Here is a 16,028-nt window from a genome sequence, read left to right as displayed (position 1 = left end):
TAATATAAACATATAAGACAGAAGAATTTCTTTATTTCACTAATATGGGAAAGCAGAGTTGTATGAAAATTCATTAAGATACAACACAAACAACATATACTTGTAAAAGATTTCCCCCGTACCCCTTGTTACATGATGCTTTGATCTAGCCAAAGTTAATTCCCTGTGCAAGGGGCAATTCATTCCCATAATTGATTGTGCTGCAATGAATGTAAAATCAGATTAGCGACACTTTACGAGGAAGGATAAAGCAATGAAACTTTGAAAATATTGAGCAAATATGTGATATACCATGTTGCACGTCTCATGTATTGCTTCCAAGAGTCACTTCCTGCTTCCCTGCCACCTCCAGTTGCCTTTTCACCCCCAAAAGCACCGCCAATTTCAGCACCATTTGTCGGTATGTTTACGTTCACAATGCCACAATCACTTCCTAAAGGCCTGCAACAAAACCAAATATGTAATTTGAGAGTGAGGATCCCAGGTTTGAATATATATGCATTTGTTAACATTTTGTCCGTCTATAATTCTATATTAATTTCATCTGCATAGGAACCCGTAATTGATGAACTAACCCAATCCATTTGAAGATAGCTTCAGGTCTCTGAGTGAAGATAGAGCTACTTAAACCCTGCGGAACAGAGTTGTTTATTTCTATTGCTTCTGGAAGAGTCTGCAAACACAAATAGTGCATTAATTATGTTGACATAACTGAGAATCTACAAACAGCTTCAAGGAAAATATGATAAATTCGACATGTAGACTACTGAACAAAACAAGAATATTCACCTTGAATTTCATAACATAAAGTACAGGAGCAAATAACTCTTCTTTTACGATATCAGCATCAGGCGAAATTTCAACAATTGTGGGATGAACAAAGTTTCCTTCAGATTCTATGGCTGAACCGCCTGTAAGGATTTTACCTCCCTGCAAAAGATGAAATATCATACTATGATGAAAAAGCCATAAGTGACTTAAATCTGGACTGCAGAAAAGGAATCAATTACTTTCACGCAAAACAACCCACTATTTTTGTCATAATGCTAACAGCAAAGCAACATTTGCAGTCCTAGAACAGACACTAACTAAGCAATATTGGGTATATCATCGAGGCTTTTGCATTTCTGTTTAAAACCTTCAGCATAAATTTATAGGTGGTTATAACAGCTAGTTGACGACTTGAGGTCAAATTGTCAAAGTTATGAAAAAAGTAAAGTCAAATAAGGTTAGAAAAGTTCAAACCTGGGACTTTATGGCCTCAATTCCCTTCACAAAGTTGTCTCTTGAAGTTTTAGTATGCAATGGTCCAAGTAAGGTACCATCCTCAAGAGGATCCCCAATCTTCACTTGTTTGTAGACAACAAGCAGTTGCTCAATTACCTTCTCATAAATGCCTTCATGAAGCAGCTAAGCAAATAGGAAAAAAAAAAAAGTAGAACTTGAATGAGTGTCTCTTACTACTCTTTTGACTTGAAATCTGTCATTCAGGAAACAGTTATGTGATTACCAGTCTACGGCAGGTTGTACAACGTTGACCAGCCGTACCAACAGCCGCAAAGAGGATAGAACGAACAGCCAGCTTAATATCAGCATCATCCATGACAATTATGGCATTATTTCCACTCAATTCAAGCAAGCATTTTCCAAATCTTTGATTCACAATTTGTTGAACCATCAGACCAACCTGTCATCAGTATGCAGCAGAAGTGAAATTAAAAGCTTGATTTAAAAGGTACATAAAGAACCCATCATATTAGATCCCTTGGGAAAACTTAAGAGTAGAAGCTTTAAAGCAACAAAATTTCCCCGAGGATTAATATAAAGATTTATATAAAATTTTCAGGAAAGACTAAATAATATCAGAAATATTTTTTTTTTGGCTGGGTTAATAGCCAGTTAACATTTTAAGAGAAACAGTGAAGGACCTTTGGCAATGTGAAACAAATCTTATAAACTTCAAGTACGCCAAAATACTTAGCTCTTGTGTACTTCATAGTTCATACCAAAGGTGGAATTCTGCCTATGGTTAACATGCAAGGTTAATGCAAGTGAGTTTGTGTTTGACATTAAAATGATCAAGTTCACTCTTTGGAGCCCAACTTTTACAGCTTATGAGCCAATTCATTAACCAAATTCAGCAATATTAATTGAAGTTATGTCAACAAACTAAGTTCAAGACTATAAGCAGAGTTTTAAAAAAGACAAAAGGCCATTACATTTTCACTGGTTTTGCATCAATGTATGTGTAGCCAACCCATGTAGTTCCTAGGTTCTTAAGTTGAAGTCATGAAAGAAGCACTGAACAACAAATTCCACAAGAGAGTAAGCTTATTAATATCAATAAATTACCCCCTCCATCTGAAATTAAATGTTACGTTGTCCCACCCTCTCTCAATTCAGGTTAACTATAAATTTACTAATATATGCTTCCTCTATTCTCTAATGCTTGCACATTTGGACTTTCACATCATTCACACTCTTTTTTGATCAAATTTTGTAATTTTTTTTTTTTTTTATCACTAGAAGATAATTATAGATATTTTTTTAAGAATACGGATTATGTAGTCACGCGGAATCTTGTTAAATTCCTCCAATATATACTTTCAAAATATCAAATTTTCTTTTGTTTTTTCACTAGAAAATAATTATTGATATTCATGGTCAAAGTCATGCATTGGTAAGCATGAAACTCCAAGTTGTGCAAAGTCGAAAATAACAGAAGAGGTGTATCCTATATGTCTATAATATAGTTGTGTTCCTCTCTCTTCCATCCACCCTCCAATACTTAACTGGAGATCCCAAATATAATCTAGTTCTATTTCAGGAAAAGTTACTTATTTTCTGAACATCCTAACTAGTCTATGTGTCTATGTGACAATGATATCTAAATGGAAGGAGTAACTTAAATATAGTGATACAAGAAAACCTACCTTAGAACTTCCAGTAAATGAAACAAGCGGGATGCGTGTATCTTTTGAAATTGCTTCACCAACCTCAGCCCCACCGCAAAGGGAGGTGAAAATTGCTCCTGGCAAATTATTATTTTCGAACACACTAGCTACGATCTTGGTTATTGCAATGGTGACCAAAGGAGTTGTAGGGGCACCTTTCCTGAAACAAAGGATTTGAGGAAAGCATAGTATTAGATCTGATCTAAGGCATTAAATTGGATTATACACATGAGAATTCAACTAAACTCCTGCGAGGCTCAAAGTGGCTATTATACAATTCTTCTCCACTCCCCCCCTCCCCTCCCCCTCCCTAAAGTAAACATCCCACTATCGACAGACGTTTGCCCTCCAAATCAGTGTAGACTAATCGGAAAGGTGTTCTACTAGACCAACAGAAGAAAAATAGATCAAAAAAAATGGAAGAAAAAATGTTGGTATAGGAAATTTCCTGACATTTACTCGTTTACAGCCAAAAAAAATTCCCTTTTTGGGGCGGGTGGGGGTTGAAAATGAAGTAATTATTTATAAGCAAGGAGTACTTTTTTCAATATTCCATCATCATCAAGTTTAAAATGTCACATTGAGCACAATGCATGTGAGAATATACAGAAAAGGGTGCTGAATTTTGACAATGACATACTATATATGGTCACTAGAGGACGATGAAGCATTATAAACATTATAGCTCACATGTTAGCTCTACCAACCATGACAAATTCTTGGTTCCAACAATCACATTCATTTATTCCCAAAAAATCATATTCATGCCCAGAGCAGCATTTATATCTTATATATTGAAGAATGTTAAAGATAATACTTACCAGACAACACAATTGCCACAAACTAGTGCAAGGCAAGCATTCCAACCTATACAACCAATGCAAGAATATCAAATGACACAAGATGCAAACACAGTTAAGCATAAAAGAAAGAAATGACAAGACATTTTGATTTTTTGACCCCAATTGAAAAGCAAATATAGATTTCTTCTTATTCACCAGAGAGAGAAGAAGACTTACCAAGAACAGCACTAGGAAAATTGAATGCTGTAATTACACCCACTATCCCAAGGGGATTCCAGACCTGTGCATTTAAAGGTTATTTTAAGATGAAAAAAAAAAAGATGTCTCATAACTTTATCCAGATAGATTATTATTGATGTTCAACATACCTCCAGCATTGCATGATTTGGACCTGTTATAGAAAGTAACTGGTGTTAGGAGGGGGAAACATGGCTGACTGTAGATTAAAAGTAAGAACCTCCATTTTTCAAATAAAGGAGAAAAAAAAAAAATTACGATCAATTACGATGGAGATTGAGCCTTTAAAATACATAGAGCCTGTAGGCTTGTTTTTTCAATAAGATGATTACACGACTTCCACTACATGCATTACCAAAACACATCTTTTATTCAAAAAAGTTTCAAGAATATTTTTTTTTACTCACGTTCTGAAGGAATAATTGAGCCATTTAGTTGTCGACTTAACCCCACAGCAAAGTCACACATATCAATAATCTCCTGCACATGACATTAAATCAGTAGTTTAGAAAAATATACCCAAGTATGATGATAATACTAATGTAACACTTAAGTGAGAAGCAGAAAGCACAAAAGTGCTCCGAACATGGAAAACAAAACGTGAAGGGAGAGAGTGTATTTTGGCTTTGTTATTCGGAAGAACTATATGGCTTCCAAATATTAATTTGATCACGAGCAAGACAACGAATAGAATGCAGTGTCCATACTCCATATAGATCAATATTGTACAGAAGGCCAGAAGTATTATTATTATAGACTATATACTTTGAAATCATCGCTAGACATCCCTCACCTTATCTAATTGTTTAACAGCAGTACCAAGAACCAACAGAATAAATCAATAACCCTAAGACAAATTGTGTTGAATAACTGGGCAGTTACACTCCATGGAGGTCCAAGCCACTCAAAACTTCTATAGACTCAATTTAAGCACCTATAAAATGCCTTGACTTAATTATGTCATTTACGGAATAAATTTCACCACAGCAAAACTAAACTAAACTACATTAAAAGTAACATACCTGAACTTCTCCTATCCCTTCAGGCAGTATTTTTCCCATCTCAAGTGACACCAACCGTCCGAGCTGCTGGAGTTTAGCTCTCAAAGCATCACCAATCTGTCTAACAATTTCACCTCTTTTTGGGGCAGGCATCTTATGACAAGAGCAAAAGCAATCAAAACCAGTCAAAATAGTGTAACAAATATGATATCTAAATTCCAATACAAAAATATTGCTGAAGCCAAAACAAATGTAAGACAAAAGGACTGTATTAACCACCTGCATCCACAATTTTGACGCTTTTGCACAAGCTTTCAGGCCTTCCTCATAATCCTCCAAAGAACCCTCCACAACTTCAGCAATTGGCTGAAACAACACCAAAGCAAATTCCAAAAAACAAGCAATTAAACACTCTCATCTCCTATATTACTGCCGCGTTTCAGATTCCGACAGTTCGACACGACATGACACCTAAATACATAGTGGCCATATATAGTTTTTTTATAAAATCTGGAGTGTCGGAGGATCCGACACCATGTCGTACACAACACCCAAATCCGAGTATGTGCAACATAGCTCATCTCTTTCAACACTTCCCATCAATCAACAAATGAAATCATGCAGACTTCCCGCTTTTCGGAAAACAAAATATAACACCTTCATTACCGTAAGTTCGTTAATTTTGACCATCTATCAATTTTGTAACTAATTAACAAGTGAAATGTTTAATCTTACCACATACAGAGTAACTAGTTTATAGTTTATACTCCAGTAACTTTCACAGTTTCACTACAATATAGTAATAGAACATATCGATCAAATTTCACAAGATTGGACTACCAAAGTCAAACACAGCCTATTATTCTGAATGGACAGATTAACCAAGATCAACAAATATATAAACAGATAAAATAAACAAGCAAATACAGCAGAGTGCTCAACGAAACTTCTTTCACTAATGCCCCTCATCCCATCAATTGATCAACAACAGCAATTTTATCTATTTAATTTTTGAGATAAACAGGTTTATGAAGAAAAACCAAAACTTTAAGAAATGGGTATAATTTATAACATCAAACAAAAGTCAGAAACCTAAACTTTGAGCTCAGAAAATCATGATAAATTTACGACTCATCCGTAAAAAAAAAAACATGATAATGAAAACCCAATTCAAATTAAAAACCCAGATATCAAATTCATCAGAATTTCAGATATTTAACCTACATCAATTAACCAAAAATAAATTAAATGACAGAAATTAAAGAATTGGGTTATACCTGATTGTTGGCAGGATTAATAGTGGAGATAACAGGACCATTAGCTTTCCAATTTCCGCTGACATAACAGCCGATATTACGTGGGCTAATATCAATCTCCTTCAGAAATTCATACTCTTTCTTTGCAAAACTCATCCCTGCAATTCTGCAAAAAAAACCCAATTAAAAATTAATCACATTTTCAGAAATTCTATAAAGGGGATGAAGGAAAAAATCAAAAGATTAATAATTCATACTTTTAATTTCTCTTTTTTTGTTTGTCGTATGAAACTATAAAAGGTTGAATGAGTGAGATGGTTAGAATTGGAATTTATATGATCGCAGAGATGGGAAGATATGATGTTATATATAGGTAGCTTTAAGTGGGGACTGCCGTATCATATTAGAACTCTTGGATGAGACTGTGACAATGCACCTTCATAGCTACATTAATTTTGTATTTTGCATTATCCTTTGCAATTATTTGCAATTTTTTAAATTTTAAAATCTGGATTTTGATAAAGTAACGTAACTTTATGTAGATGAAATAATAAAGGTTGATGATATTACAACGGTTGTAAATTTTTTTATTTATTTTCTTATAAAGGTTATAATGTGAGATGTTATAACAAATGTTTTCAATGAAACGATTTGGAACTCACCCTCAAACATAATATAAAATAAATAACAAAACACGATAACAAAAGAGAGTGTTTATGGGGAAATTTAGATTTCCTTCCTCAATAAAACCATTATAATTTTCTAGTAAGCCTAAACCCTCTTATATAGGCTAACCTAGAAACTCAAATCAATTATGATATTTTACTTGCTCCCAAACATAAATAAACCTAGATGGATTATATTCCTAAAAGCTATCTAGTTTCTTAATTACAAACCTCATCTAAATAGAAAAGCATAAAAGATAGAAATAAATAAAAGATACATTATATCTTTTTCCAAAACAAATTTTGCTGGTATCTGGTAAATTTAGTTTATTTCCTAACAACCTTTGCAATTTTTTTATTTTTAATATCTGGATTTTGAAAAAGTAACCGAACTTTATGGAAGATGCAATAATGGAGATTGATGATATTAAAAGGGTTGTTAAATTAAATGAAAGGAAACATGTTGAAAGAAAGGTTTTTAATCGGAAGAGTAACAATTTTTAAGTTTGTAATGCAATTTTATTATCGTTTTATCAATTGGTTACTTGGTTTAATGATTGAGCATCTTTTGGAAGTTTAGAAGAGATCTTAGGTTTTATGATAATGAAATTGCATTTTGTGGTGTTATGCTTGCCATAATTCCTACTCCGTATTGTAGAGGGTTTATGATAGTGAAATTGCATTATTTTTCTTGTTTTGGTATAAGTTTAGGAATACACGACAAAATCACGAGTAGATCAATGTAATTAATGAATATATTTCATTAATATTATTATCTTTTAGCTTCTTATAAATAACCTTAAAGACCGCATATATCATTTTTTTTGCTATTTAAGGTAGCTTGCCGTTTCAAAATTACGATTCACTTTGAAAAATGGAAAATGAAAAATGAAAAATGAAAAATGAGTTAGACAACGGGCTTCAAATAAGCAAATGGATTACTTCTAGGGCTTATTATGGACATCAAAAATCAAAAGACAGTCCAACTTGACCATTTAGCCGAGTCCAGACTATCATTTCCTCGTCATGTTTACCACGTTAACTTCTCTCTCACAACAAAGCAACAACCAAAATAGTGAAAAACCCAGAATTTCCAAGAATTTTCAGAGGTTGTCTTCTTCGAATTATCCAATAATTCTTGCTAACTTCACCCCCAAAATAGGAAGACAGAGATTCCCAGAAACGAATTTATTTCAAGAAATTCGTTGTTCAAGCAATTAAGTGTGTAATACCAGAACAAGTTATTTTTGGGTAAGGCAGCTTAATCAAAGTGAATTTCTGTGTGTTTTTCATTATTGCCAAGAATTTATAGAATTGAACTTTGTTTCAATCCATTTTGTCTTAATTTTAGTACATTTTAATACACTAGGGTTTCAATTTTCCCCAAATTGAAACCCTAGAATTCTTCCAATTTTGTTCGATGTAATTAGTTGCAGCTTAAGAAATGGAACGATTGGATATTTTTCATCGTAGAAGAAGATCCCAATTTCGTGGGATTTTCAATGGATTATGTGCTGTGATCCTATTTTTCTTTTTCTTCAATAGAGAAGATGTCATTAGAAACCCTTTACTTAGGCAATCTTCTGTGATTAGTAATCGGTGGCCTGTTCATCTTAATTCTGTCGATGGGTCGGTTCATATGGAATTCATCCGGCGTAACACAGCTGAAATTAGGGTTAATTCAACGAATATTGGTAATGGGTCTGTTGTTCTAGATAATGAATTAAGTGAAGAAAATGCTGTGTTATGTCTTGGGTTAAGGGATCATGTGGGTTTTGATTCTCCCTGTGAGTATTTAAAGGCGCATTCGGAGTGCTTGACTAGTGGGTTCTTCGATTACTTGCAGTTCTTTTACTGTGATTGCCAGAGACTTAAGCTATTGGGTTATGCAGTTTTGGGTGTTTGGCTCGCGGCATTGTTTTACCTTCTAGGTAATACTGCAGCCGATTACTTTTGTTGTTCACTGGAAAAGCTCTCGAATATATTGAAATTGCCACCTACTGTTGCGGGGGTCACTCTCCTTCCACTTGGGAATGGAGCTCCCGATGTATTTGCTAGCATAGCGGCTTTTGTGGGTACTGGTGCGGGTGAGGTTGGCTTGAACAGTGTGTTGGGTGGGGCGGTTTTTGTGACTTGTGTTGTTGTTGGTACTGTTTCTCTCTTGGTGGCTAATAAGCAGGTTCAAATTGATCGGAGATGCTTTATCAGGGATCTTAGCTTCTTTCTGGTGACCATCCTGTCGCTTTTGTTAATTTTGTTTGTGGGGAGGACTACTGTTGGGGCGGCCATTTGTTTTTTAATGGTATATGTTCTCTATGCATTCGCTGTTGCTGCAAATGAGTTATTGAGAAAGGAAGCACACAGACTGAAATTGGATGCTGTCACCCCATTGCTTCCTGTAAAAGGAAGTGTCTACGCTCAAGGAGGCTCAGAGGATGATGCTATTTACAACCCCCTACTTGATTTTGAGAGCGATAATGATGCTCCCCGTCTCCATCCTTCTTTACCTCAGTGGATGTGGGCTTCCAATGTTGCAATTTACTCACATCAGTCTCTAAAATCAGAAATTGAAAGGCCTCCCTGGGGATGGAATGATGAACGTGTGGAATCTGAGAACTCTTCTTTTTCCTGCCCCAAGCTGTTCTCACTCTTGGAGCTTCCTTTATCTGTTCCAAGACGGTTAACAATTCCAATGGTTGAGGAGAAAAGTTGGTCAAAGCCATATGCTGTTGCCAGTGCCACATTGGCTCCTATTCTCATTGTGTTTTTATGGAGCACTGTTGATGTTCCTGGTTCTGTAGGCAAAGATTTTGCCTATGTTATTGGATTGGCAGCTAGTTGCATGCTTGGAGTTCTCTCATACTGTTACACCATACCAGATCATCCACCACAGAGATTTTTATTACCATGGGTTCTCGGAGGTTTCTTTATGAGTATTGTGTGGTTCTACATGATTGCAAGTGAACTCGTTGGTGTTTTGGTGGCACTAGGCATTATTTTGGGAATCAACCCATCAATTCTTGGATTGACTGTTTTGGCATGGGGGAACTCTATGGGAGATCTGGTCTCAAATGTTGCATTGGCATTGAATGGTGGAGATGGTGTGCAGATTGCCTTGTCTGGGTGCTATGCTGGTCCTATGTTTAACACACTGATCGGTTTGGGGATCTCATTGCTGCACGGTGCCTGGTCAGCTAGGCCTGCTTCATATATAGTTCCCAAAGACAGTAGCTTGTTCTACACAATTGGCTTTCTGTTAGTTGGGCTTATCTGGGCGATTGTGATCTTACTCAAGAAAGATATGCAACCCAGTAAAATGTTGGGTATAGGTCTTATATCCCTGTACCTGATTTTCCTTTCATTTAGGGTTGTCAGTGCCATGAGTGTAGGCGGTTTACAATAAGAATCAAAATACATCTTAATTGTTGCTGCCTTGCTGGAAATCAGAGAAAGCAATGATATGCCTGATCTGCTCTGTCATATTCACCACCTAGTAGGTATGAGCTTCTGGACTCTTTGGATTTTTTTTTTCTCCTTGCGTTCCTGGACTCTGAGCCGAATAGCAGCAAATTATGCTTGTAAAAGACAAATTGACAACCCCATTGTTGTACCTAGTGTCCACATGTATTCATACATACTTTAGGAAGATAGCCTTGTCTTGATTGATTATGGAGAAATTTTTTTGCGAATTTGGTTCTGTTTGTAACACTACTTGTCATTATTACTTGAATGTTCTGCAAATATCAGTCAGAATTCAATATGGCAAATAAAACACATTATTTTCTGTAATATTTCTTGTGTTCTTGTTAGCGTAAGAATTTTTATTTATTTATTTATTTAATTGGTTATGAAGGCATTTTTTCAAGATAATGTTCAATTTGGCCATTGTTTGCTGTGTCAATTGACTCAATTCCTATTTTGTATAACTTGTATTTGTTTGATAAATTGCTAGTTTGCTACTGTCTGATTCTTGAAGCCTTGAACATAACAGATAAGTAACTGTTGGTTGCTAAATTTGAGTAATTGCCCTTGACTATAGTATTAATACATGATAAATTCAAGAACCCCTAGGCCGCAAGGCCCGCAAGATTTATGTTCCTCAATTGCTCACACTATTGAACTACAAGTCTATGACCAGACGACTAGAGTTGCTGGAGGTATTAGTGCGGTAGTGGAGAACGCGTCTAGGTAGGCATTAAAGCTGATGTAGTATAACAGAGAGATGATACTGCTTACCTGTGCACCTTAGTTTTTTGTCTGTTTGAGTAAGCTCCTATACTGTAAGCCAAGGTAGGAAGAAAGTGCTTTGTTTGTTGTTGGGGAAGAAATTGTAAAGATTATCGTTCATTCTCTTGATGCAAAAACTAAGATCTGAAGGTATTCTTCTGATTCATCAGCCATCTGATCCTTCACTGCCGATTCAGAGTAGTCTCTTTACGAAGTATCTCTCCTTTAAGCCAGTGTCGTTTAGCTATAGCTATAGCACCTATAGGTAACACATCACATTGCATAGAGTTTTTAAGTATTAAATCTGTTCCGAGTAAGTTGCCACTAGCCACATATTCCTGTAACCAGTTTTGACCGGAAATCAGTTAGGTTATGGTTACATTCTCACATACAGTCATACTCATACATACTGAAGGCATGACACTGGTTATCTATCTGATCATCAATATTAACAATGCATAAATCCCACCATTGTTACGACCATATAAAGCGTTTACTTGTATATTGACTATATATTGTACGGAGTATGTAACATACTCTCTTCATCTGTCACATTCTCCAACGCGCATTGAGGTATAAGTGTATAACTTACAAGCACACCCTTTATTGAACAATCTGTACCTTTATTGATAATTTAATTATGTTGCTCTACCCAAAAAAAATGTTACTCTCCCAAGAAAAGTAAAAAAAAAAAGTGTAGAAAGCGGCTGTGAGGAAATCCAAGGAAAACGATTAGATTCCCATTGAATGACGTCATAAAACCTGAGTAAACGCACGTTTATGACTACTTGACACCTCACTCCCTTTCCCTCGTAAATCTCAAACCTATAAAACGACACCGTCTTCTCCGCCGTGCTATCTTTGTCTTTTTTCAAATTCCCATTTTACCCCCCTTCTCTCTCCCTCATTCACTTCAAATTCCAGGATCATTTTGGGAAATCAAAAAAATTCTCTCTCCTAAAATTACCCCTCCTCTGAAAAAGTCACGTGCTAACTGTGGTCTGTTTATACTGTAGTCCTTTGCTCTGTTTCTCCTCTTCAACTCCACTATCTTCCTGCCACATTGTGAATGCACCATTTACGACGTCGTTTTCCTTATTTGTACAATTTGCAGGTACTAGCTTTAGACTCTACTACTAGTATCAGCTGAAAATATGGTTGAGCTTATTTTGCAAAGTTTATATAACAAAAACAATTAAAATTAAAAAAAAAAAATTTCTTAAAGAGGAAAAAATGGCGGAGCAGCCGATGCCAAAGTCACCTCCTAGTTTGTACGCCAAGCGCCGCCACCAAGCTAAACTTCAGGTTTTGGAGAGAGAAATTGGTTTCCTCGAGGTATTTTTATCATGTTTGATTCATACTTCTTATTAATTGTTGTTTTTTAAAATTTTGTTTTGAATTGAAAGTGGTGTATGTTTTTGTTGTTCGAGTGTTTGTAAATTACAAAATGTTTGTTTGTTACATGCATGGAGCTTGGCGTAGTGCTTAAGGGATGTAGACGAGGTTTGAGCCCGAGTTTTAAGTATTGTTTTACCTCATGTCGTAACCTCAAGACTTTACCTACTAAGCTAGCTAACATTTACAACTTAAGTGTTACAAATGGCCAAGTTGGTTTTTTAATCTAATGCTTGATGAATTCTATGGAGAGTTCTAATGTTGGCTATACTGGAATAGAGACTTCTTTAAGACCCATTTTGTTTTACGAGCAACTTATCCAGTATTGTATTTCGTATTCGTGTTCAAGCTTGTGCAGTTGAGTGTTCTATACGAGTACTTTTGAGGATGAAAGGAGTTTGCTTCTGTCATTATCAATGTGTTGTCTTGGTTTTAGGATGAGAGCTGCCAAATTTATTACTGAGATATGCTAAAATTTGTATTCTTGACATGGATACTTTGGTGGTCCAGAGGAAAATAAGGGCATTTTAGGGAGTCCTTAGGGAAACGTTTATTAGAGTGTTGCATATTTTGCATCTCTTAGTTTGAATCACTAGTTACAGGATTAGTTCAATGAGGCCTGTATTTTTGGCGAAATTTGGGAACGTTGTGGAAATGTTATGTACAGTCGTCTGGTTGAATTTGTTTCAGTAAAACCATCCTGAATGTAGAGCTTATTAGTGAAGGCAGAGGCATAAAAGTATCTAGCAGGATAGCATTGTTAGCTTGTGTTCCTAATGATACAAGAATCAAGCAATCCTTTTCCCCATTTAACAAGACTTTTCTAAAAAGAAATATACTTGAATTGGCATTTAAGGCATTCCCTTTCTTTATTCCTCTGAACCTATAAGCCACCTCATTTCTTTTTCTATATAATTGGATAATTATTCATTCGAAAACTTAACCCAATATTATTCACAATAGATAAAAGCTTTCACACATTGTTTCCCTTTCCGATTTTATAAAACCCAAATGCCATGTCTTCCGAGGCAATGAAGCCAAACCCATCTTCTACCGAAGGGGAGAGGTACAGACAGATAGACCGTGAGACTAAAGAAATGGTTAATGCACTTACCTCTCGCATCAATGATATTCATCAGATCCACAAGTCGGGAGCTAGTGGGCCCCTTGGCCCTCACATGGGGGATGAGGATGAAAGCGGAGTTAGAATCATCACAATTTCTGGGACCAACATAGGGGCTACCATGAAGGGTGATTTGTTGGATCGCCATCATAAGCAGCAGCATGACCACCATGAGGAATTGCCTAGTGATGATCAGCCTGAAAGTTTGGACACTTATGTGAACAGCAACTTCCAGGCTGTCAACAACTCCATCATGTTTGGTGCTACCTACACTAGCAATGATCCAGGTGTTCACATGGAAATCGTTGATATGATAGACACCTATGGACGGAAGGTTGAGAAGCAAGGGAGGAGAGGATTACGAAAGGGGAAGGAGCCTGCTCAAGGCAATCTACAGAATGAGTTTTCTGAATGATCTTGTGACAAAAAATCATATATGACCAAATAATTCTGTTGTTTTTAATTCCTATATAATCAGCTTCTGATATGTTACAAGATAGAAGTAATGATACAACTAAGTTTTATATATAGATTACCTAAAGAATGTGAGGATGTATTACTTGATGAGTTGAGTAGCTCTTGATTCTGTTACCTGTACCTGTTATTAAGAGTTGTACCTCTATATACACAATAATGGCAATTTCTAGCTTTCCTCAGTTTTAAGTCTGAGGTTAAAATGACAGTAATGGCATCAAATTATTTCTCTACTCGTGCGTTGACCTCCATATGTTAACGACATATTAAACATCGTTTCTGTTGTTCCCATGATGAGCAGGAAGAGTTGAAGTCACTTGACAACGTTCAACCTACTTCTAGAAGCTGCAAAGAGTATGTAGGACTCGTTGACTGGCTGATTTAGCTAATTATGTACCTTTAATCCCAAAAATATGTTTAGGTCTTTTGCCTCTTTTCAATTTTCATCTATTATCAATCTCACAGCCCCTTTTCATTTCATTTATGTAATTTGCGCTGACAGGATCAATGACTTCGTAGCAACAAAACCAGATCCCTTGATAACTGTGTATGTTCATGACTTCATTCTACACCTCATTTTAGTTCCTTGTGATTCCATTGTATATTGATATGGAATTAATCTATTTCCTGTGATATCGATCTGCAGAAATCAGCAGAAGTCTAGTCAGTCAGACTGTTCGTGTTCATGGAGAATTAGGTACTTTTCTTCCCTTCTTTTTTTTTCCCTCTTGTCGTGATTGTTCTAGGAGAATCAACTGCGCATGCATGTTGGTACTTGGTAAGAGCCCCTTCTTCTAACCATAAGCCATACTATTGAGGCCTTGTTCTTTTCACTTGTAAAATGCTTATGTGAGCTTATTGTAATCATCATCAGTACTTTTTGGATAAGTTTGAATATATTTAAATGGTGATTGAACTTGGGTAATCCTTTTTTAAACTGATTGGATTTTTCCTGAACTTCTCATTCCTAAAGCTTAATATTTGAAAGTGAAAACACAAAGCCTTCTCTATCAATGGTTCTCTTAGTTGAGTAGCTGAAAGATGGAAGAAATAAAGGGCATTTATGTGATGATTCAAATATTACAATTTACGTCCTAGGCTTTAGCTACTGGTTTTTATTTTAAAGTTCATCCGTATTCTTCACAGTCTCCTGCCATTTACATCTCGGTCTATTTACAGCATATATGCAAGCTTACTGAAACACTACAGGAATAGTTCTGGTTGTAGTACAGTATTAATAATGTCTGAAATATGACCAGGGGAAAATCGTGTTTTAAATCATCGTGGATTTGCTGTTTCAGTGGATGCTGTCGATCAGATAAGGAGCATCATCATCAGCAACCACGAAAAAGTTGCTGTTGCTCGAGGAAGAGTTGTTGTCGTCTTAAATGTTGTGGCATAAAAGGTTGTTCATGTTTTCCTCAGAATTGTTGCTTATTCAAGTTGTGCTCTAGTAATTGTTGTTGTAAGGTAAAGCTTTGCCCCAATTGTGTACCAAGTTGTTGTGGTTCTTGCTGCTAAAAAACAATACATTAAATTGCATTGATTGCTCATAAATCATGCTTAAGAAGCAAATATTCTCTCGATGATTTTCGTATTCTGCGTTGAGAAGGGTAATGCAGGATTTTCCGGTGAAATTTTCGCATCTATTCTTTTTTGTTGAAGATATAGCCATTATTGTAGCACTATTGTTGTTTAGTTTGGTTGAAAACATATAAACACTTATCGTTCTCACTAAAAAAATTGTATGTTACCACTACATAACTCAGTTATAAATTATAACCACTTTATTGTACTATTATAGCATTGCTCTTCCTACCGTTAGTTTGTTTATTCATCACATGAGCTCTCAATACATGTAGGCTATATACTCCGTACAACATTGAATGGTTT

At 35.7% G+C, this 16,028-nt stretch overlaps 3 protein-coding genes across 4 annotated transcripts; 2 read left to right on the top strand and 1 right to left on the bottom strand.

The window, feature by feature from the left end:
- On the bottom strand, positions 1–6,666 carry LOC110688075 (aldehyde dehydrogenase family 7 member B4-like). The gene is made up of 15 exons (XM_021864755.1): positions 6,509–6,666; positions 6,273–6,417; positions 5,275–5,361; positions 5,017–5,148; positions 4,402–4,474; positions 4,126–4,148; positions 3,974–4,037; positions 3,776–3,821; positions 2,934–3,114; positions 1,511–1,687; positions 1,246–1,410; positions 790–930; positions 576–673; positions 292–441; positions 1–200 (listed from the first exon to the last, which is right to left on the bottom strand). The coding sequence occupies exons 2-15, from the start codon at positions 6,405–6,407 to the stop codon at positions 146–148; spliced, it is 1,527 nt and encodes a 508-aa protein (XP_021720447.1). The 5' UTR covers positions 6,408–6,417; positions 6,509–6,666; the 3' UTR covers positions 1–145.
- Positions 6,667–7,891: 1,225 nt separating this feature from the next.
- LOC110688074 (cation/calcium exchanger 4-like) lies at positions 7,892–10,748 on the top strand. Its single transcript, XM_021864753.1, has one exon. The coding sequence runs from the start codon at positions 8,361–8,363 to the stop codon at positions 10,317–10,319; it is 1,959 nt and encodes a 652-aa protein (XP_021720445.1). The 5' UTR covers positions 7,892–8,360; the 3' UTR covers positions 10,320–10,748.
- A 219-nt stretch (positions 10,749–10,967) lies between these two features.
- On the top strand, positions 10,968–15,874 carry LOC110688073 (guanine nucleotide-binding protein subunit gamma 3-like). Of its 2 annotated transcripts, none has more exons than XM_021864751.1 (5): positions 10,968–12,478; positions 14,437–14,489; positions 14,638–14,682; positions 14,782–14,832; positions 15,395–15,874. In XM_021864751.1, exons 1-5 carry the CDS (start codon positions 12,377–12,379, stop codon positions 15,654–15,656), a joined length of 513 nt encoding a protein of 170 aa, XP_021720443.1. In that variant the 5' UTR covers positions 10,968–12,376; the 3' UTR covers positions 15,657–15,874. The 2 variants fall into 2 exon arrangements, with proteins under 2 accessions (XP_021720443.1, XP_021720444.1); XM_021864752.1 differs by having other exon boundaries at positions 10,970–12,478; positions 15,437–15,874.
- Positions 15,875–16,028: the final 154 nt, after the last annotated feature.

Source organism: Chenopodium quinoa, unplaced genomic scaffold (assembly GCF_001683475.1).
Source record: "Chenopodium quinoa cultivar QQ74 unplaced genomic scaffold, ASM168347v1, whole genome shotgun sequence".
Lineage (NCBI taxonomy): Eukaryota > Viridiplantae > Streptophyta > Magnoliopsida > Caryophyllales > Amaranthaceae > Chenopodium > Chenopodium quinoa.
This window is presented reverse-complemented; position numbering and strand designations above follow the sequence as displayed.